Source organism: Clarias gariepinus, chromosome 16, assembly GCF_024256425.1.
Source record: "Clarias gariepinus isolate MV-2021 ecotype Netherlands chromosome 16, CGAR_prim_01v2, whole genome shotgun sequence".
NCBI lineage: Eukaryota > Metazoa > Chordata > Actinopteri > Siluriformes > Clariidae > Clarias > Clarias gariepinus.
Genome location: NC_071115.1, coordinates 13635568 through 13660229, shown reverse-complemented (window position 1 = coordinate 13660229; position 24662 = coordinate 13635568). Strand labels below are relative to the sequence as shown.

Here is a 24662-nt window from a genome sequence, read left to right as displayed (position 1 = left end):
CTGCCTATTGCCCAAACTCTCCTTGGATAGTCCCTGTATACAAGATAAGTGGTATAGAATATGAATGAATAATCTCAGCTCGCCGACTACATTTATTATTGGGGTAAAAGTATACTTTTCTCACACTCCAAAGCAGCTGACATCTGAGCTAATGAGGATTAAGTGTTCTTTGGTGGCATGGTGGTTCAGTGGTTAGCACTGTCGCCTTGTACCTTCAGGGTCTGGGTTCGATTCCCTGGGTTTGTGTGCATAGAGCTTGCATGTTCTCCCCATGCCTGGTGGGTTTGCTTCCAAAGAAAGTCCAGGTCAGGTAGGTTAGGCTAACTGACTTGCCCGTAGTGTGTTAACTGTCCTACTATAGTCGTAAAAATAGGGTTAAATACAATGGTATCCACCATTGGCCTCCAATCAAGATTGATGGAGGGTCCTGACTTTGGGTTTCAACCACACAACCTCCCAACCAGTGGTTCAGAGCGTCAATCATTATTATTTTCCCTCTGAACTCTGCTTTGTACACTAAACCTGATTCCACGACGTTCATTTCGTTTTTTGTTCCCCCCAACGCTTTTCGTCTTTTATGTAACCGTCCCTTCGGGCTCTCTTCAGATCTCGCGAGAACACACGGGATCTTCCGAGACCGTTGTGCGTCCTACGACAGCAGGCTGCGTTGGGGCTGTTTCACTGCTCCGTGTCATCTGAGAACTGCACCCGAACCAAGGGCTCGCCAAATGAAGAGTCGCGACACACCCCTGACCCGTTTCCGTAGCTCTTCCGCGGGTCGTGTCGATGCTCCGGCGGCGTTAGCTCGGGTTTCGTGCAGATGCGCCTCCAGCCGAGGAGAGAGAGAGCAGAGGAGGAGGGGGCATGAACACACAGCCGAGGAGGAGGAGGATGGCTCTCCGCTCGTCTAACGGCATCGCTCGGGATCAGCAGACGCTTTTCTGACTTGGTTCAGCGCACCACCGGGCACACGAAGCCGCAAACGACGTCTCGAGACGCGGATCCAGATGATGGGTGTTCGGGTGGCGAGTGCGTGTAGGCCCGCTGTCCGGAGCGCGGGTCTCCAGCCCGGGGCCGTGTTGTGCTAGCTAACGCTGCTTCTGCTAGCTAATGCCGCGGCACCGAATTAGCAGCGACACAAACGGATACACGAACACTACGAACGAGATGTAAACGCGGCTCGTATCGTTTGCAAGGACGAGTTCGAACTCGAACCGCGACCCCCCGAATCACCGAATCACTCGCCGCGGTTTTCAGGACTGATTCCTCCCTGGCAGTGCAGTGCAGAACAGCTCACCTGGACTCGGACTGAGATGGATAAACTGACCATCATATCAGGGTGTCTCTTTCTGGCTGCGGATATCTTTGCTATAGCCAGCGTCGCGAACCCGGACTGGATCAACACTGGCGAATCTGCGGGTAAGAACTTCAAGATCACTTAATAACTCACGTGTCTGGTTTTCATAACTGCATAAAGCATCTTTCTCTCTTTTTTTTTTACTAGCATCTTTTCTCTTCTCTTGCTCTGGACTTTGTGCTGTATACTATGTAATGTATGTTGTATCTTTAATACCTTTGCAAATGGCATCACAGCAATCCACACTGACCAGCCATAACATTATGACCCCCCTTTTGCCACCAAAACAGTAATGTCCCGTGTGTTCCGATACCTTTCGATTGGAACCAGCATTGACCTTTTCCACAATTTTAGATCGGACTTCACTCCCCATGTGCATCAGTGAGCTTTGGCCTCCCTCGACCCTGTCTCCAGTTCACCGGTTTTCCTTCCTTGGATCACTCTTAGTACGTCCTCATGACTGCAGCCTGGGAATATTCCAGAAGAGTTCAAGTTTTGGAGATCATCTGACCGAGTCGCCTAGCCATCACGATTCAGCCCTTCCCACAGTAGATACGTTTTCAGTATCTCATTACAATGACAGCTGGAAGTGGTTGCATATATTAGGCAGCGAGTGAACGTTTTGTCCCTGAAATTGATGTGCTGGGTGCACAAACTTAACGATTTGAGTGAGATTTGTGATGGCTGGTGGACCGAGTCAGAGCAACTCCAAAGCTGAGGCTTTTGTGAATTGTTCCTTGTTTTCAGTGGTAAAAACTGACCAAAAATGATCCAAGGAGGGAAAATTGGTAACCTGGTAAAACGATGATGGACAGCCAAGGCCCACTGATGCACAGGGGGAGTAAAGGCTGGGCCAACTAGTCCAATCCGATAGAGCACTAGTGTACATCAAATTGACGAAAAGGTTAATGCTGGTTTCAATAGTAAAGTGTTAGAAGACACAGGTCATTGCTGCTTTGGTGGCACTGGGGGGAACCCAGGACTTAAGAAATATATTTTTTTCCCCCTGGAGTGACTATTTATGTATTAAGGGAAATTTTTTGTTTTTTTAATAGTCTTGCATAATGAATTCCTTCACACATTCATTATTTAGTCACAGCTTTACCTCAGTAAAGTAAAGGAGCACAGTGAACCTGGGTGTAAGGCGACAAAGCGGACAATTGTCCATCATACCTGGAGCAGGCGTTCCAACGACCAGCGCATTAAGAACTACACTAGGAGAACATGCACAGAAATCCTATGCAGACGGTAACCCGAGCTCAGGATTGAGCCACGGACCTCGATGCAGCGCAGCTACCACGCTGCCCTAATAGCGTTTAAATGTCTGCTCTTTTAAAAGCGCACTTGGCCCGTTTCCCTCCAGCTTTCTGAAAGTGCACAGTGTATTGATGGACAGCTGCGGGTCAGCGAGTCGTCCCCTGGTCAGAGAAGCTTTTGTTTGTTTGCTTGGTTTCCATCAGCGCTTGCGGGGGCTAAACAAGAATTTCATCGGCCTTTGTGCGAGCGTTCTAATTTTAAACATGAGCTGCCACAGCATCTTGCCGAAGCTCAGAGCGTGAATATTCGGTTTGTGGTTTCAGGAAACTTGGCTTTCGTACATGAGCCGGCTGCCATGGGTTCGGTTAAGTTAACGCATTGTCTGTGTAATGCAACGCAATATGTAGTGACATAACTGCAACGAGGTTCCATTCAGGAGGCTATTTAAAGTACATCGTATGCTCTTGTCATCACACCTTGATTTTAAATTTGTCTAAAGGTCAGAAACGCTTTCGCTTTAAGATAATTGACTGAAAAGTTGCTTTAAATCGAAGGTGAAGTTAAAAAGGTGTTCTCTAACAAGACGATGGGATCGTGGCATGCCACGTTGAAGCTCTGTTAATTATATCAGGTGAATATAGTGCATGTGAGACCATATGATGCAGCTGGAGGAAAATCCTCATTTAAACATAACACCTTGTAGTGGTCTTATTTTTCAGTAAGGTCCAGTAAAAGGCACTATGTGTTTGTACACAAGATAGTTAAACACGAGAGGCCTTGCAGATATCGCTTTCCCATCAGAGAGAGCAGAGTTAGAAGGGCACTGTTAATATAAACCCAGCGCTTCTGTACCCTAGTGGAGCGCTGGTTTTCAATTACATAACGTTACGTGTGAAAGTAGTTGTTCTCCCGAGGTTGTAGGAAGGCGGACACAAATTATGGTGGGCAAGAGTATAAAAATATCATTTAAAATGTGCTGAAATGCCTTGTTAGAGCAAAAGCACAAGGAATACCGCAGCTTGTGTGTGAGAGAGCGGAAGCTTTAGAATGTGGTAAATTAAGCAGAAACAATAGAAATGATAATGTGTTTATTTTGATAAAAGAAAAAAGGTACGACGGCGTGGATGGCATGGTCACCTTGTAACTCCAGGGTCTGGGTTTGATTCCCCCCTCGGGTCTGTGTGCGTGGTCTTGGTGGGTTTTCTCCGGGTGCAGTCCATGCATATGCATATATATATAAAATGTGTGTGTTTGTGTGTGGCCTGCGATGGATTGGTACCCCATCCAGTCATGTGACTAGATGTTGCCATTGCTTCACGTCTAGCTGCCAGAATTTGGCATTAAAACCATCTCCGTAAATTAAATGAGGCTTTTCTTTGTCACATATAGTTAAAAGCACACTTCTTTTTTTACATGTCCCAGCCTTAGGACAGCCAGTGCACAGGGTCATCCATGATACAGCAGTGTGAGGATTAAGGGTCTTGCTCAAACGCCCAACACGGGCAGCTTGGTGGAGCTTGGGCTTGAACCACCAGACCCAATCTGTAACCCAGAGTCTTAACCCATTAAGGTGCCACAGCACAAATACAGCAACACTTTCAGAATTTGAGTCCTGGAATATATCTGTGGGAAGTAAAAAAAATTCCATATCTGTGAAGAACTTTTTTATTCATTCAGGTCGTCAGCTGACTTTGTTTTAAAACCACACAACGTTGCTGATCCTAGACCTGATCAACTGAAGCAATCCCAGATCATAACACTGCCTCTACACGTGCTTCCTTTCTTACCCTGATGCAGTCATCATTCTGGTGTAGGGTCAGTCTGAACTCATTAGACCACATCACTTTTATCCATCGCTCCAAAGTTCAATCTTGTATGCTATCTAACAAATGTAGGCGCCCCCCCCCCCAAAAAATTAGTCTCACTAACAATTGGTTTTATTATGTCCACACAGCTGTTTAAACCCGAACTGAATAGTGAAAGTAAGATCATTTCCACACAAACAATACGACAAGAACTCACTCTCGTCGTATTGTGTGTGTGAAAATGATCTTACTTTCACTATTCAACATTGCTGTGGTTTCTATTGTCACTTTTTCACCACGCATTATTACTAAGCGTTTGAATGATCTCCATTCATGAAGTTGACAGTTCAGTACGATCCTTCCCGGTTTTAATAATGTGTTGAAGTCTTCCCAGTTTCAGTCATTTTAAATCTCTTTAATTGTTTTCGCAGCTGGCCTCAAGACAATTTGACCGTTCTGAAATAGTGACTTTTTTGGCTGGATAGTGTAATAATCAGTAAATAAGTTGAGTGAGAGTTTAGGCAAGCATGTCACATCACGTCTAGGAGACAGTCTTAAAGTAAATTATGTCTAAATGAGCTCACACGCGCATTCACTTTCATCTACCGTAACAGTGTGTAAAAATATCCTATGAGAGTCAACCATCCTTTACGGCAGTCTAAAAGAAAGCATTATCTGTTACTTATTAAGTTAAACTTTGTATTATGCTTATGGAGCTTGACACTGACTCTCAGATTAATCATATTAGGATTCTACAAGGGGCGTTCAAGTCAAACTGGGATTGTTGATTGTGCAAAATAACACGATTACTAGAGTAAAAACTAGCTTTATTTCTTTATATATATAAATCCCCTGATACACTAATACACTTATCCCAGTGTTTCACTAGTGCTTGGATAGCATCAGGGTAGAAAGTTTTCTCACTAAGTCATGATTGGACTCATGTCTGAAACGCCAGCCTCCCAGAAACTACTTTAATTGCTGAAATATGTGGAAATGGAGTGAAGTCAGGGCTGTATGGAGGAAGTAACTTTCTGCTTTCTAAATTTCTGTAGTGTGCAACTGGTGCTGTGGCCAGTATGAGCTCAGACATTGTCCTGCAAAAACAGGTGATCAAACCTGATCATTTTTGCACGTGAACAACTCATCATTCACAAAAATACGGAAACTTTTTTAAACGCTTATCATTCCAACATTTTATTCCAGCTGAGTCTCATCATTGTGCTGTGCTTGAGGTTTTTTTATAAAGTACAAGTCCCGGTTTGACTTGAACACCACTTGTTTTATTAATGCCGTGCGGGGCAGTTGCTGCACGAAAAATCATCACACCTTTCGTAGCATCCCAACTGTGCATTTCTGTCAGTGACCTATTAGTTTTTGGTCGCAGTGATAACCTGTAAATGCACGTCAATTTGGTGCATTCAGTTTACGAAAACAAAACGGATAAAGAGAGAAGAATTCTCTATTTTTTCATGTATACTTCTACAACACACTGAAAATCTTATCCCAGTTTGTTAGGTAGCTGGGGTCAGAGCTCAGGGTTAGCTTTCGTGCCTCGCCCTGAGGCAAGGAGGGTTAAGGGTCTTGTGCAAGTGCATAACAGTTGCACCTTGGTGAAGCCTTAACTCACTGAGCTACGCTCCTTCTGGAAACAAGGCTATTCAGTTCCATAGTTTAAACTCACAGGACAAGGTTGTGTGAAGGAAATGCTTTAGTGATTGAACTTAGCGTTAATGATTTCTGCCTTCTTGTTTTTCTTCCTTATTGCGTCATCAAGATTGCAGCACATGCTCCTCTGCCCTTCCTGCCGAAACTGACGATAAAGGGAAATTAAATCCATTCCCTCCAGGGACAGAAACAATTTTAAAGAACATGTTTTTGCCCTGACTAGCTGAACTCCAGAGGCTGTGGGCTGGACTATTTTTAATCTGACCTTTACTCTCCGTTCTAACGCTTCCTCACCCCAGGACATTTTAAGCTTTGAGGTAAATCCCAAATTGCTCCTGAGGAAGGAGCAGAAGATCTGCCGATATCCGGACGTTTCTGGTCAGATAACGGCGCGTCGCTTCGGCAGTGTGATTAATGAGTGATTCATTTGTTTAGATCACAGAAGCTCCCTAAAGCCATCAGAATTTTGAAGCACACCATAAGTCTTGTCGAAGCTTTCTTACATTAATGTCATTTGCATTCTGTATGCACGCTAGTGGATGTTTCTGCTGCCTCTGCGCGAAATCTAATTGCCGTGGCCGCGAGGGCCCGAGGGCAGAGAGATGCTGCGAAGCACAGTAAGTAGCTGTTAAGGTAATTTAACAAATTCCTAAATGCCTGGACTCTAGTCGACAAAGTAGAAGACAACACTCCGTTAAAATGATCCCTGGTCTCTCAGGAAATTGTCTTTCCGTCCCATTGATGCAGATCATCATTTAGTACTGTATAGAACGATGCTGGAAAAAAAGCTGAAGATACCATTTTAAACAAACAACTCAGGTAGAGAAGACATTATAAAAAAATGCAAGTCAGCAGGAGGATTTGCAGCATTTGCAAAGCAGATGAGGGCTGTACCATTGCCGGCACACACACATTGCTGCTTTAACATTTCTAAAGTTACTTCCGTCGGGTCCCTTTCGGATCTTCTAAGGGACACACGATCCTGTCCCGCACAGTGTAGTTATTTTTGTGCCACTATCAGTTTCCAGGTGTTATCAGAAGCTGAAAAGGTATCACAGAGTCACCTGAGACTATGGGAGGATTTAGCACACAAGTGCAACTTGCAAGACAAAGCTGTGCCTCAGAGCACTATTGCACTTTTCTCACCTTTTTCTAATCAACCACATCAGTGAGTGTGGTTAACCTCGTCCCTGTGACTGTGCTGTGGAACAGGAAATCACACATCAGAGATGGGTACACCTCAGGTTTCTTACGCCTTGCTCTGCTTTATATGCACATCCTAAAAGGACACCGCATTTTAAACCATTAGAATAATCTACAGTATGTATCAATGTACAAAAATACCAAAGAGACAAAATCAAAATGCACAGGAAACTCTATATCTCTATATTTTTCTCTCCTTTTCTCTCTATTGTTTTTTACTGATTTCCAGTAGAGCTGGAAATCCTTGGTTTCATCAGATCATCGATTTGATTTAAAATCTGGCATTGCAGAATCAATTTGATTCAATAGCACTAAAATGTCATGTCTTGTTAACAGTAAGGATCTTTTTTTCAGATGTATATTCAAACGTCCCATAATTTTAAAAAAGTTGTGATGCTCTCACAAAATGCGAGATTTTTTAATTTTTTAGGAATACGAATAGGAATTTGTCTATTTTAAACCATTCATTATTTGCAGGTTTCCCTAAATAATTTATAAAAAGGTGAATCGATTCAGAAACGAAAACTGACCAGGCTAGTGTCACTGATTGAGGAACACCTTGCTATGCTCTCTTGAATCTTGCTTATAAATGGTTTTCTGATATTAAGTTTTTAGTAAGATGTTTTCAGATGACATTTATTTATTTATTTTTCGCTTTTTGGGGTCACACAGGAGCCCAGACATCTCTGCACCTTTAGGCGGACCTCATGCTGTAGTATTTAAGATCGGTTTGTGAACACCTGATCTGTGCGCATTGAATATTCCATTGCTGATTTACTCCTGCTCTGCTGGTATAATAAACTCCACTTTACTTTTATCTCGGTTTTGAGAGTGGAGTGTGGCTGTGGGGATTTGCTCATTCAGCCAAAGAAGCATTAGTGAAGTCGGGTGAGAAGTCCTAGGGCGCAGTCAGCGGGGTGAAGTTAATCTTAGTGGTGTTCAGCAGGGTTCAGATCAGGAATCGAGCCACGTTAGCTTCTCCACACCAGCTGTCCTCATGGACCTCAGGATCATTGTTAGATGCCATTTCTTTGTCCCTTCTCTGTCGAATTATTGTCCGCCCTATCGTTACCCCTCCCCCACTCAGTCACATGCTCTAAGATAATTTGGTCTGCATTTTTGGCGGGAAGTACTTTAGACGCGTTTCTGACGTTTACATTTTAGTGTTTAGGATCGATCAGTAAGCAACCGCTGCTGCTCACTTCGCGTTATTTGCATGTAGCTGGTCACAAGCATACCAAGACATTATTTCATGTTTTTGTTACTCATAGATATATATACTGACTAGATGTCGCCTTGGGCCTCTAAGCATACGTCAACATCGCCGCCATCATGGGTCGGGGATCTGAAGGAAGTTAACTGTGTAAGGTAGTGTTGTTGCAGGGATACTAAACACTTAGTTTTAAGAATTCTTGACCTGTCTTATACACTGTAATCATTTAAGAAGCTGTAGTAGATATTTTCATGAACTGGATGTTCATGAAACATGGTGGATGATGGAGATGCAAGCGGCTCAGTGAAAACGTAGCTTTTTGTTTCAATTAGTGTTAGGTTAAATGTTAAACTCTTGTATTTGATGTTTGCTTGTTTGAGAGAAACATTTATATAAGCAATGGAGCAATATATTGCTTTATAATAAGCTTGCTTTATAATTGCAATAAGATTGCTTTATATAAGCAATACTTTACTTTTTCTCATGTTCCATTCAGTCGTGAAGCTAAGATATACACCTCTTTTATATGGAGTTCTGGCACTTTTTTGTATTATTCTTAAGGTTCGAGGTCTTATAATTGTAGCAAAAAAAAAAAAATCGTGATAAGTATTGCAGTATTGATTGAGTCGGAACCTACAGTGATAATGTATTATCGAAGGGTGGGGAAACGTGTACCAGTAAGTGTACGCATTAAGAAGACTGGGTGGCCGGGTCTGTAGTGCCGCAGCCTGCAAAATAAAAAAAAAGACATTTGAAAGATTTCCTTGATTTGTACACTTTGATTCAAAATGTTTCAGTGTAATTTCAAACATTCTAATCACGATTATACATGCTCTCATACAGTATAGGTACGAATGATATTTTTAATTTATAAATACTGTTTAAAACATTATGTAGAAAAAGCATTTTACTTTAGACACACAGCATTTTACTTTAATAAATGTCACTCGCCATCTGCGGCTACACTACAGTTACAGCTCCTGAAAAAATCCAATCATCCAAAAAAAAAAAAAAAAAAACCCCAGAAAATAAACAAGTGAAATCTTTCACTGTGAATGACTACGAAGCTCGAACGGTCACTGTGACTGATAGTGAATTTACAACACGAGTTTCTCTTTTTGAATTAAATTATAAAAAAAAAAAAGGTAAGAAGTTAAAATGCTTCATGTAAAATGTGTAATTTTTAAAGTACATTACATGAGAACCTAAAATCACAATCGTTCACAAAGTTCAAAAAACAAAAAAAATCAATATTGAGCAGCATTGCCCAAGTCTGCCTTTTATTTCCAGTCTATTTTATTATAACACATGCTAGATCTGTCCAGTCTTCGGGTTTGGTTTGGGTGGGAGAGGTTAGGAAAGAGCACACCCTGGAACGTCTTCATAGCTAGGAATAAAAGCAAAACCTTTTATCTGCAATGGAATCTTTTAATAATCAGTTTGGTTCGGATGTCCCGTTTAGTAATTGGTGTTGTTTACAACTGGGCGATCTTTCAAAGGGTTTTACAATCAGTAGAATTTACAAACATGTTGGGTTTGGTTGGGAATAAGATACTCCTGACGTAAAACTAATCCAGTCTAAGGAACAGTACATACTCTGAGAGTAGACTGTGTTTCGAATGGAAAAATGCAACCCTTGCACGATGCTAACTCATCTCACCCAAGCTCCAGATGATGTCTTATCAAGTTCATCGTTCATGTACAGTTAACGATTTTAAGCCCAAATAAGATGTCCTTATTTTAAACCTGTTGTTTACACAATTTTTTTCTGGCATCAGTTGGCATGCCTCCAACATGAATTTTTTTTCCTTTACACGAACGCTCCAGCAAACACTGCTTCAGCTGCTGCTCACACAATGGAAACTTTTCACGCTCACCCTGTGACTAAGAGACCGCTCGGGGACAAAAAGCGGGTTGGTGGTCTTGACATTTTGAAAACAACAGTCCCTCTTAGCCTTTCATGTCCAGCAGCAGCAGCCTGTGTGAGCAGAATGATTAATATGCCTCTCGCTCTGCTGTATGCCACTTATTCACGTTACAAGTGGGTTGATTGTGCGCAGTAATGGATTGTTGTCAGACATTTTTAAAGCGCTGTTTCCGTTCACGGCGAAATGAGCACTATGGCGTAAATGCCAGTCCCTCCCATCAGTCGCAGGCAGAAGTGCGTAGCCGCGGGACGCGAGCGCAGAACACTCTGCTGATTAAGCTGCGTGCTGCTTACCTACTAAAATCCGTTAGATTGGAAAAGAAAAAAAAAATCTGCCAGGAAGCTGAATTTTTTGTAGCTGTCATTTAAATGCTGCTGAAAATGTGTGCTTTTAGATGAGAATAGTAAATAATACATTGCTTTATTCTCACCTCCAGAGGTGCATTCACAGTCTGGTAGGAGCGAATTATTTGTACAGTCTGTCTGTTTATTTAGAAGTAATAATAAATTCTTCATATCATTGGGATACTTATAAAATCGCAATACCGATCCAATCGGCACCTGGGTGTCGCTATAATATAGTATCAGGTAGGCCTCCAATTGGCGCAGTGGTAAAGCGCTCGCCCTATTATCTGAAGATCGTGAGTTTGATACGACTAAATTAGGGAGAAAATCTGGGAATCTGGGAAAATTTTTTTTTTTTATAATTTATATATATATACTATCAATATTATTGCAATGACTGCTAAATATTAAGCATGAGATCTTCAGGAAAAATAATTGTTTTCTGAATTTATCATACATCGCTTGGTCGCTAAGATTTTGTTAAACCGCCTTTATTTTCGCTCAATAAAGCTGTGGCCCATACTGTAGGTAAATTGGATTCTGTTCGCCTTTTGGCCATTGCGATTTTCAAATTAAAACGCGTAAGATGGAAGAGGTTTGCATTTTCTGCAGGTGCTGTTTTACGATTTTAAGAAATTTGTTAATTTTACAGAATTTTTAACATTTGAAAGTTTTGATACGATTCAGTTCGATGCAGAATCGGTTAAATCGCACAACTCCTCATGCTCCCAGAACCACACTTATACAAAATCGAGTCCTGGAATATGCCTGTGCCATCAGGGAAGGAAAAACTCCATTGTGATACCCTGGTCATTCAGAACATTTAGGTCATCAGCTGACTTTATTTGACATAATTAAATGTTGCAACCCCAGATCATAACACTCCAGACCTCCAGAGGTTTGTACAGTGAGCATTGTGCAACTGAATCTGAACTCGTCACACCACATGACCTTCTTCAATCGGTAAGATCAACTTCGTTAATTATTATTATTATTTTTTTTCCTGATCACATTTCTTCCACAAAAATTATTGTGCAGCGCAATCCTCCCAGAAGTTAATAATGTATTGGACAGGTCTTCACCAATTAGACACCAAGATTTCACCAATTTTAAAGGTCCATAATTGTTGTCTTTGCTCGATTCAGATCAATACTTTGACTTTGATGAATAGTTCTTCTTCTTTTTTTTCTTGGCCAGGCAGGATTAATTAACTGTTAATTTTCATCTTGCAGAGTTGTCCAAATACTCAAGTCCTGATCTAGATATTTTCTTTATTTTCAAGTTAGTTTTTAAGCTGTCTGAATGTGTGTGCATTCGTTCAAGTTCTAGTGTGGTGAAGTAAACCATAAAAACCCTGCAGTGTTTCATGTCACCTGCTTGACTCATACCTCCATCGCTTCCTTTGTCTATCTCTACCTGCCCAGCACTAATGAAAGCAACACTCAGGAAGTGTCTCCTGCCCTCTCATCCAGACATGAGTGACATCCAGTGGGTCTTACTGTTGTTGTTGTTGTTGTTGCTGCTATTAGGCCCTTATCATTCAGAGCTGTCCTGTCTTTGTGCAGGTTTTCTGAGGCACATCCCAAATCTGCTTCTTGTCAGCTTTCTGATATGGTCTTCCCATGTTATTATTATTATTTTTTTTAACAAAGTCAGTCAAGTTCAATCTGGCTCAATCATGTTCAGAGGAAGGATGACCTCTAACCTTATTCTTGTTGTGTATTTAGGTGTGTCTTCCTCACAACACTGCGTTTCTTGTCCTCCTAAGCGGTGGACTGCTGGGAACCGAGGCGGCGCTCTGTTGCTTTGACTTCACACGTAATGTTTCAGGTTTATTTATCCAGATGTGAAGTTACCGAAGACCCATTCCAAGTTTTGTGTGTGTGTGTGTGTGTTCGCGTATAAAGCTTACTTCTCTGAAAGTGCACCGTGGCATGCCAGCTGTGTGTAAGACTGGAATTCGAGCGTAGTCGTGAAGCAGCAGGGGGAACGGAGCGAGCCGAGGGGAATGTTTACAGGATGCAGACACAAGTCTTTATCGAGCTCATTAAAAGCGTTCTTCCCACCGAAACAAGGCAGCATTTGCTTTCATCAAACTCAGACATAAACCCATGAGTCTGAATGTTCCCAGCAAAGCTGCAGCACATGATCAGGACACGAGAGAGGGTAACTTTCCATTTAGTTGATTAATTTTATTATTTATACCATTCCCATTTATTCCTTATAAAGTTGGGTGTTAGTTTAATATTTGTTTAAACTTTTTTTCCCTAAGAAATGCCACACACAAAGGGCAAACACTTACATTTTACAACCTTAAAACTAAGGATGGGAATCATAAATGATCACCTGATATGATGTTATCATGATATCAGGGTTCTGGTTAAATCGGTATTGCGATTCTTTTAGCATTATGAGGATTATTAAATGATTCTCATTACTTTATAATTCGAAACAAACTTGGCAAATAATCTGCTCCTACCACACGGGATGCTGTCCTGTCTGCCAATATCTGAATAGTTTAGATCACGCCACCTGTAGGATTACAGAGGAAAGACAACATTTCAAATGCACTTCAGATGCCTGTATATGTGTGTGTGTGTGTGTATGTATATAATATAATATAATATAATATAATATAATATAATAATTATATTTATATCACTGGAGTTCGTGTCAGTGATTCATAACTGAATCAATGTTTCCCCATATTTATGGCAAACCTCTACAAATGTGTGTAAGCCCCTGCCCTCCTATCCTTTTTTTAAGATGGCATTTTTTTATTCTTTTTCACACACAATAAAAATAGTAGCAGGTTCTAGACATGGATAGTATTTTGTTTTAGAAATTTTAGAAATTATACACCAGTCAACAGGTCCTTCTGCTTATTTCAAGTAAGTAAGTTAACATTATTTCATATATTTCAAAATTACTTTAATTATAAATCAATTTGAATTTGTCAGCAGATTCAGTGATATCATTAATAAATCGTTTGTGCCATATAAAAAAAAAAATAGTAGCATGGCTTTTATGTAAGTCCGATGTTTATACCCCTTCTGTTTATCACTACTAATAACTAATACACTGCCTATCAAAGAAAAATCACGAATGACCGCGATTGGACGCTAGGTAAATTTACATCTTTACAAAATTTACAAAAACTAAAACGATGGATATGTTTATTAGTGAAAGCATTTTCACACACAGTGTGACGAGAACTCTCAGGATTAGGACTAAACAGCTGTGTGGCCATAAGAAAACCACTTGTATGTGAGGCTAATTAGAAAATGGGCATGGACATTGCTAGGGAGCAAAAAATATTGGACTTTAAAATAATGGAAAAAGGTCATGTCACATACACAGTTATACATGGTATGATGTGAAGTGAAATGCTTATTAAAAAGAAGAAAAATATTGTTTAATAAGTTTTCAATAAAAATACAAAGTATGAAATAAGTTATTTTCTTTTTTAGAAATTAGAAATGTCAAAAAACTTTAGCTGTATAAAAATTTACATTATGTACCAATAATAAAAGACTAAAATAGAGTTAAATTAGAATCTAAAAACCGTATCCAGACATGAGGAAGACAATGTGCAGAATAATGTGCAAATCACAGTTCAAAGTTCTATGGTGGGCAAAATGTGCACATGTGGCATATGTAATGTGTGATGTACATTGTAATTGGTAGTAAGATTGTTTTGTGTGAGAAAGCAGTCAGAGTGTTAAGTCCTTTGTGGAGTTGCAGTTGAGAGTCCGTCTAGCCTGTGGGAAGAAGCTCCTCCTCCTCAGTCTCTCTGTGTTGGCCTCCTGGGAGCGGAAGTGCTTTCCTGACCGCAACAGAGAGAACAGTCCATTGTTGGGTGGCTGAGGTCCTTCACCATCTTCCTGGCCTTGGTCCAGCACCGTTTGCTGTAGATTGAGTGCAGGTCAGGGAGCTCAGTGGCTCGTCTGTCCTGCATAGTCCTGTTTTATGCATAGAGTCCACTGTACAAACCTCTGGAGGCAGTGTTATGATCTGAGGTTGCTTCAGTTGTTCAGGTCTAGGCTCATCAATGCTACGTAGCAATAAAATGAAATCAGATGATGACCTGAATCTACTGAAAGACTTTTATTTTTCAAATTCTCTTTTTATAAATGTACCATGAACTTATCTGGGCATACCCTATAGTTTAAGTTATATCTCATCCGGGATGAATATCGCATTATATGAAGGTCAAAGTCCCTCTGTCTCATTTTATTTGGTGCTTTGTATTACCTCATATATGCATGTTAGTGAAATAAGAAGTCTTAAATAACCCATTAATTATTATTATTTTTTTTTATTTTTTTTTATAAATTTAGTCCTGTCCAATTCTTTTTTCCCCGATTTCCTCCCCAATCTAGTCGTGGCCAATTACTCCCCGTCACTAGGAGGCTCCCACACACATCAAGGCTACTACAACCACTCAGTCGGGAGGACGAAAGCTATCCCGTGTTTCCTCCGAACCACGTGACGCGAGCCGACCGCATCTTTTCGAACTGCTCACTCACGCACCGTTAGGGGCGGAGTAACACACTCGGAGGAAAGCGCTAGCCGCTCCTTCCGTGTGCGCGAGCTCACAGACGCCCCTGATTGGCTGTAGAGCCGTGACTAATGTGGGAGCACAGGTACCTCTCATCCCTCCCCCCGGGGAGAGCTCGGCCAATCAGCTCTCTCTGTGCCTCCGGCTGTGAGAGGAAAACAGCATCACCCGGGGTTCGAACCAGCGATCTCCGGATGATAGGGCGAGCGCTTTACCACTGCGCCACTCGGAGGCCCCAACCCATTAATTATTTGAAGATACTTTTTTTTTGATATGGCACATAAAGATTTCATAAAATGTATGCCTTACACATAATGCCTTGTCATAAAGGAAATGAAGACCGTTTTTTATAAACATTGGCTCAGCCCAAATGTCATCTGTCCTCAGTATGGTGTCTGTAGCAAATCCTTTATGATAAAAACTTTGCGTCCTCACGGCTATAAATGAAACAGCATGAATTAGGTCCTTTTCCTGTGTTTTACGTTTGTGCCGATTTTTATCAGCCGGAGCTGTCATGATAGCCGTCATAAGCTCATTACGATGGTAGGATCATGCACTTAGCTTCAACTGCACAATGATTTTCCCCATTTGTACTTCCTCTTCTTCTCCCCTAGCACTTTTCTAAATTAAGTTATAGCCATGAGTCAATGGGTTTTCTAGCTGACTAATGAGCCTAAAGAAAGCCCTCTATAGCCCCGTGTTATTAATTTGGCTTCAGCCTGGTTTAACCTGACACCGGCCCTGACGTGCCACGGTCCTTTAATAACTAATGCAGGCAGGTCTATTCATCGCTTAAATAAATGATTATAACCTTTTATTGACCCGAATCTGCGTCGCCTTGAATGAAGTCTGATGAATTACGCTACGCGTAGACGGTTCTGATGACAGTTGAAGTCCTGAGGGATTTGCGTTGAAAACAAGTGCTCATCAGAAGGGAAACAGCGCTTCATGAGTAATGGATCAGATTTGACGACGTTAACGTGACAGGCTTCAGTAATATCCAGACCGTATGATGTTACAGAGATGAATTATGAATAACGCATCACGATTATGCGCAAGATTGTTTTGAATCTTTCTCCTGCCCACTCTCAATAAAATTCGAGTAATCCTGCTCACTCCAGCAAGCGCTCTTGATCCAGTCCTGCTCGCTCTTGACAGAGAATACTCTTGATGATTCCCCCTCTTTCCTGATGCACGGTTTAACAAATCCCAGTCATTCTGACCAATTCCACTCACAACTGCTCTCATTGTCGTGTACAATACAGCTTACTCCTGCGCATCCTCGACACATCCCACTCGCTTACCAGGCTCTTACTCACTCTGACCCATCCCACCCACACCTGCACACACCCCCAACACACACACGCACACACGCAGACCAATCCCACTTGATCCAGCAGACACACTTGACCAATCGCATTCCTTCTTGACCAATCCTGCTTGATCCTGTACACACACTCCACAATATTGTCTAGCAAACCTTCCAGTCTAGTATAGGAACAAATTTTAACTACCATAACTGTGCCAGGGGTAAAAGCATTTCACAAGTGTCACATGAACACCTGATGTGATTTGTTCATTTATATAAACATGCGTCTGAACACTCCTAAAGAAAATTGCATAATTTAAAACTGACACTAAATATATGCCCCAAAAAAAGTAGTTTGGGGAAAGTAATTTCTTCTTGTGTATGACATGTAGAGGTCTGCCTTACGAATTTGGAATGCTAAAACATTCCGTCTGCAGTGTGTGGGAGCGAGTTGAAAACCATGCATGCCTCTCATCTGAGCCGCATCAAAACTTATACCTGAATATCCTTCATCGAAGGAGAGCTTGACCCATCATGCCCCTTACCCTATGCTGACGTGATTAACCATCAGCTACTTAATAATAATTGTCTTATTTATTTTTAGCTCTTTTTTAATGATTGCTGGCACGTTTAATATCCACTTTTTGAAAGGCCTTTTGAAAAAAACGCATCACCAGGAGTAACAGAGTGAGTTTTTCCCACTCAGTTTACTGTGTTACTGTGGGAAATGGAGCCGTAGGGATGTTTAAAAGTCACATGGCTGCCATGCTGCTTTTTACATAGTACAGAGATTGAGTTGTTTTTGTTTGTTTATTTTTATTTTTTTATTTTTGAGCAAATTAGAGTTCATCATTCTTTACAATGTTGACGGAGCAATGATGCTCTAAAGCCTCGGCTGCTGTTATTATTGCATAACATACATAAATTACTTTCCATTGTATTGTACTATAATTCAGCCCACTTAATCAATCTGGTGTTATATTCCATATACAGTGGAACCTCGGATTGCGAGTAACGTGGTTTGTGAGTGTTGCGCAAGACGAGCAAATATTTTTATAAAATTTTGCCTTGAAAAATGAACAATTATGTATCACGCATGCGCTCCTTGTTTGGACGTTGAGAGTCACGTGATCACAACTGAGCCAACGTGTTTTCTCTCTCTTGCGCTGCGGAATTTACTGGTATAATCACCATCCGTGCACTGGCGTGCTGTTTACTATAACACTGTGACCACGTGTGTGTGTGTGTGTGTAAAACATGTTTTATTTTGTATCTGTATGCGTGTGTGTACAGCGCGTGTATAAAGCAAAAGCAAGTCTCATTAGAGAGGTTAAAGATCCATTTTCTCTCTCTGTATCAGCCTGCTCTTTGTGTAATACACAGACCCCTCCTACTTTTGCCTGCGCACGCACGCACATGCACACACACGCACGCACGCAAGCACGCACACACGCACACACACACACACACACACACACACAGAAACACTGCTCTCTCTGCTCTACACAGTAACACTGCTCTGTCACGATTCTTTTCAAAGGTAAAGTGCAGGTTAATTTTTTTTATTTTGTCTTTACAGCAGTGATTCCATTAGTGTGTTGCTCAATCGAGTGTCATTAGAGAGATTTCTTGTTTATTTTTCCGATAAAACAGTGTTTCTGTTGTGTGCGCGCGCGTGTGAAAAGAGTGGAGGAAGGGTAAACTGTGTTACCCTGAGAAGGGGGAGAGGGGAGGGGCTTCTTACTTTAAATTCACACACACACACACACACAGCGCCTGCGCGCACAAACGGAGACACTTAACTGTAAGGATTTATTTTTACTTTTTTTTAAGGTAAAGTGCAGGTTAATTTGTTTTATTTTTATTTTATATTTTGTGTTAATTATTTTTATCTATTTATTTTTTGGGGCTGTGGACTGAATAATTTAAGTTTCCGTTATTACTTTGGGACAATTCGTTTTGGTTTACGGGTGTTTTGAAATACGAATTATGCTTGTAATCCAAGTTTTCACTGTATAACACGAGATTGAAGGCTAGCTTAAAAAAAAAAAAGATATACCGCCATTTTTAGATATACAAGCATAGTAAAGTGATTGCTTGGAGCAGCAGTGACTGGAGTGGAGGGTTGAGGTTTAAACCACTGTCTTCTCTGGGTCCTCACTGTTGGGCCCTTGGGCAGGGCCCTTAACCCTGTGCCCATACAAAATCACTCCACGGTTCCAAAGCTCGAATGAGAGACGAGTAGGAGGAAGAAGATGATTGGGTGTCGGCCCAGTACAAACCACCATTGTTATAGAAACAAAAGAACCCATAGCCCACTGTGATCAAGAGCATGGGAGGAAGGAAAAAATTTTCCTGACTTGTTTGAAGTCAGAGTAAAGTCAGAGTTTGTCAGCTTGGCAGCGGTGGGATTTGAGTGCACAACCTTCTGGTCAGTACTTTAAAACCACTTTTACTACCTTTACACTAAACAAGAATACATAGTTTTAAAAGCTTTAAAATCTTTTAATAAACATTGACATGTGACCTCAGTAATTTCCGTCACGACTGTGCGTTACCCAGGTAACGTAAACGCCTCAGATAATGTGTGTGAAAATTTCACATTTCTGAAATAAAATTTTGAATACATGTTGAAGAAAAAATACAAATAGTACTGAAATGTATATAACATGTCAATAAATGTGAATTGTTTACATAATGTGTAATTTCTAAAAATATTTATTTACATTGATAGTGTATGTATAATTAATAATTCATTGATTTATTCCGTTTGTTCAATTCTTCAATGTTTTTTTTTACTATGGTTTGGAATTTTGCATAACATAGCCAAATACTTCATGCAGTCCACTCTGCAGGGGTCGGAACCTACAGTACCTCTTATGATGCATTGTATGTTGCCTTTAAGATCCATTTAACATTGTTTACTATTAGCAGGATAAAAATTTGTGTAATTTTTTTTTTTTATGACAGTGTAAAAAATGCCACATGCCCTCCCATGGCTTACTGTTTTACGAAACCATAACCCCTCAGAGTCCATGGATATTGTGCTTATATAGAGTGTTTTGGTGTAACTGCAAAAATATACATTTTGTTAAGAGTCAGTTGACCCCAGAAGAACACAGACTGAGGATGTGAACAAAACATGATAAAAGAATTATAAAGGTTAGAAAGTGAAGGTAAAGCAAGTAAAGAAAAAACTATCAGCTGGTCCAGACTTGGGTCCCTCATTGTTCTAACTACGGTCATTTCCTATTAGTTTTATTGCACTGAATGATTTATTATAGGAGAACAATGTGTGTTGTGATAGAAGTAATAAACACTAAAATTTCACAGGAGGCTGTCAATGTTATGCTGTAGACTTGCAATATTTAGAAAAAATAATCTGGTTTAAAAATCATCTTCGGTGATTACGTAGTTGAATATTGGAATAATAACTGATGAATAACTCTTCTAATCTTTATCCCAATTTTATCCTCTTTATGATTAACATTAGAGTGTCTCAGAAAGAACTTGTGTCTGTCTGTATCTTAATGCCTACAATTCACTAGTGTGTTCCATCTGGAAAAGGCCTCATGACTAAAGACTCAACACTAGTCGCATCCATCAGTATTGGCTTTAAATTAACAAGCGCTAAATGTTCTGCATGTATTAGCCCCATGCCTTGAGTAATGTCGGCTGCCCATCTCGTCCCGAGTTAATTACCAACTCCCACTCATTACAATTACAGCACAACACTTGGCTATAACTCCCTTATATAACTCTTTTTCATCCAGCTCACACATTCCACATCCTACAGTACTGCAGTCTTGAGAGGACTCAACTTTTAGTGTTTGAACTTGATTGACGCCAGCAGGTAGTAAGGTTACTTGCAACGTTATAGCTTGACTAGGTCATTTAATTGGGCTACTGTCCTTGTCCTATGATACAAGCTCGGCAGGGGGAATAGATTTAATGACAGAACTGTATACGGCCTATATCCGTCTATGATAGTTGGTGATCAGCTCTTTCAGCTTGAGTATTGTATGCTACCTTGACCTAGTACGTCACAGACCAAAACAGTCGAAAAACAAGTTAGCTAGCTGCAAACTGATCGCATGTTGAGCAGTGAAAACATGGACAATTTTTCCATATCAGGGGACACTATCCTTTTGTGGTTCTGGTGTTAACGTAAGGCAGACCACCAAATTGTTAGCGTCTTCTTCTGCGGTTAAACATTTTGTTCAAAGCCCTGGGCAAAAATTGTGGACATCATGTTGAGTGCCTAAGCTGATATCTGTGTCCGATTGAGGTACACGTGCAGGAGTAGCTGAACTCCCAGTCGCGTTATCCGCGAGTTCGTTTTATTATAATTTAAGTTGAATTACCATGTTTAAATTTATTTTAAAAGTCGCTTTTTTAGTCGAGCTAACACAATTAGTTGGGCTATTACATCATCATGTGAATATACTTAGTTAAATCCAAGCCTCAGATTGGATTTCATCACCGAGAAATTAGCCAATGTTTCACACATTACATTTGCTATATCTAGCACAAACGTTACTCTTCATCTGTCTGGTTTTGGAAGTTATGGTGATCCTAGACCCCTATAGCCTCAGATTCCTGTTTTTGATCGTGGAAACTGGTGTGGTCTGTAACCAATTCACCTTTGTGTATTTTGAGATGCTTTTCTGCTCACCACAGTTGTAAAGAGTGGTTATGTAAGTTACAGTGTGTTTTCTGGAACAAAAGTACTTTTCCTGACCTTTCTCGTCAACTAGGGGTTTCCCCTCACAGAACCACTGCCCACTGGAATGATTGATTACTTTGATTCTCATCGCGCTGTTAAAACTGAACATTTCAGGAGATTTCTGAAATACTCAAACTAGCCCGTCTGGCACCAACAAACCTGCCTTAATCAAAGTAATTCCGATCAGTTCAATTCAGCTTTATTTATATATCACTTTTAACAGTCGTCATTGTCACAAACCAGAAACATATATGGAAATTAGTTTGCAAAGTGTAAGGAAATAGGTATAAATCATAATTATCAGATTATATATATCCTTGTATATCATTATGTCCCTGATGAGCAGTGGAAGAAACCTTTAGAGGAGCTAAATTTAACAGGAAACCCATTCTCATTTGAGTTACATCTGATAGCAGGGATTGAACAGCAGTCATACTTGAGTGTTAGGAGGCTGGACATTTTTTATAACAGGAAATGTGTTAAAGTTATTCGTTATTCGAGGCTCCGGTACAAAACTGTTTGTAGGAAGTTCAGTTCTGGACTATTGAATGACTGCAGTCACAAGCCATCAGAGAAGAGCTGCCTGACCACCTCAGCCAAGACCAAGATCATCTTCATGATTTATTGGAACCGTCCCCAGACACCACACGCATCCCAAGCTGGGGGCCAGACTGGGCACCCATGCCATGACATCTCCAACCAAAAAGGGGGAATAGTTGGGTATGGTCAGAGTCACATAAGGTATAATGTGAATGTATATTTAGTGCAGAACTTCTACATGGCTAGCTAAGTGGATGATTGCATGCATGTCCAGGTGTACGGATGTTCTTATGAAATATATATTCAGAGTAATTAACATTAGCTATCTTGTTGGCTGTTCGGTTTATGACGCATTATGTCATCATTGAGGTGGTGTTTAGTACTTTGCTAAAAAAAAAAAAAAAAAGGATAAATAAATAAACTGGAAAGTTGGCCTGGTTGTTATTTGTAATTAGCAGATGTTGCATTAGTCATGGATGCTTCTCCATTACTTGAGGTGCTTGGTCTGTGTTCTAATGAGTAGCCAGTCTTTCAGCTGAACTAACATTTTGCCAATCCTCCTGAGAACAGCATGGTTCCACATTGTCTCCATCAGTATTTAGTTGAAACAAATGGTTTGAACATCTGAAACAGAATACAGGCTGCTCCCACTACGGAGACACATAAGTGAAATTTTTAAAGTGTGTTGTTAGGTGGACAGGATTTCTGAAACCTCTGCCTGCTTTTTTGATTTTCCCCAGTTATAACTTTGGACATCTTTTTCAGACGCGCATTATGAAACACCACGGGTCCAGTCTGCTTTTATTGTGTTTACATAAATCTGTACAGCTGTTTAGAACCGTGTCTGTAAATCCCATCAAACACACACAGACTTTCATGCAGTTATTTAACAGCAGATAAACTGGGGAGACACTCCAAAGACAAGACTTGGTTAAATTTATTGGGGAAAGGAAGATGGTTTATAGTGTACTCATTTTTAGACTAGCTATCGTGGTTTGTTCAAGTAATTAAGCAATTTCCCTAAAGGATTAATAAAGTTCTTTGAATCTTGAATCTCATTAACAAAGTGAAACATCTGGAAAAAAAAAGTCATTTGTCATATGGTTTGAGGTTCCTTAATTTGCTTTCCTTTCTACCACAAGGGGAGAAAATCCACTTTACGTAGGATTTGCTGATGCATACGCAATCCTGAAATCCACTTATTCCTCTCGGCCACCGCAAATCATTTTTTAAATAGGGATTTAAGGGTTTAACACTGCTAAGACAAATTCCTCTTCAGGATGCACATAATCTTTAATGACGTCATTTAAATATGCACTTGAAGTGTTCAGGCGTAATTGGAAACAAACTTTGAGGGTTTTATTTATTTAATTAAATACATTTTGGACTTTATTAATAACAGCAGGAAATATTGCACACAAACTGTTTCATAGATGAGAACATTTTTGATTACTAGTCATGAGACTGCGGTTCATTACAAGGCCACAGCCTATAAATGAATCAGGGCAAAATGTTTTCACCCTAATTCATTTATATTCACAGACTACTTGGTTATTTTAAGTCAGCGCACAAATGAGTCTCCATAATACATGGCTTTTTAATGCAAGAACCTCATTTTCATGAGAGGCCTTTTGCTCAGCCCTCATTTTAATGATTAAGCTGACATTTAAAAGTTTAGAAAGGCAAAGCATAATTAAATTCTATATCATCGTGCGTTACTCGGTGTGCTACTTTTGCAGTCACCGGTTGTACTGTTAGGACGAACTGGCAATGTGTCCAGAGTGTTGCGGAGTTAAAGAGATGTGAAAATGAGCAGAAAGTCCTTTAAAATGGTGGCAACACACAACTTTTGGAAATCCATCAACGCTTTATCGCTGGCATCGCACTCGGTATAGTGAGACTTCCTTCCTTCTTTCCGCTTTCATGCGAACTGTAGTAAGACAGACTTTTTTTTTATGCTTTAAAGCTTGAGTAAGAGTCAAAACTGCCCTTGTGAAGTCCGTCTCTTGTGAAGCGACTGTTAAATAATTTCAGACGCCTTTAAAATGTTACCTTTCATCAGAAAAATCACTGAGAAGGAAGTCTTCAAAAAACACTGACTACTTTTCCTTAGCGTTAAAAAAAAAAAAACGACTTTGATCAGTTTCATTCAGAATATTATCTTCATGATATCCATTAAAATAAGGATTTCTGTTCCACTACTACTTAAACTCTGCAGCTTTTGTCCATACAACACACTTACTTGTAGTTGTGTTTAAAAGTTAGTACCCCCTTGTTTAATTCTACATGTTTTTGTGTAAAAAATATGATGAAAATCCTTTGATTGTAGCAGGTCTCAGTATTAGGTGAATACAACCTTAGAAAAAAAGAACCAACCTCTAACTTTGTGAACGGTCAGAGCAACTCCAAAACCGCAGCTCTTGTGGGATGCAAAGTGGTCCAAGGAGCAAATCCAGTGCCTTCAGGGTCAGTGATGCGCATGGGCAGTGAAGGCTGGCCTGTGTAGTCTGATCCAATAGAAAAGCTACTGTGGCTCAGATTGCTGGCAAGGATAATGCTGGTTCCCATAGAAAAGTGTCAGAACACACAGCACATCGATGCTTTGGGGGACATATTCAATATTATGCAGTGGTAATAATGTTATGGCTGATCAGTGCCTGGCAAAAAAATAAAAAAGGTCAAATTATTGGGCTGCAACAAGCAAATAAATCAACTAAGGAGATTTTTAAATTACTAGAACTAGGTAAAACA

General features: G+C 40.4%; 1 protein-coding gene across 1 annotated transcript in view; it reads left to right on the top strand.

The window, feature by feature from the left end:
- Positions 1-619: 619 nt before the first annotated feature.
- mosmoa (modulator of smoothened a) overlaps positions 620-24662 on the top strand; it is a 44927-nt gene continuing 20884 nt past the window's right edge. Inside the window, exon 1 of the mRNA XM_053515484.1 lies at positions 620-1419. Within this exon, the coding sequence (XP_053371459.1) occupies positions 1314-1419 (106 nt within the window). The 5' untranslated portion in view covers positions 620-1313. The remainder of the gene's footprint in view (positions 1420-24662) is intronic.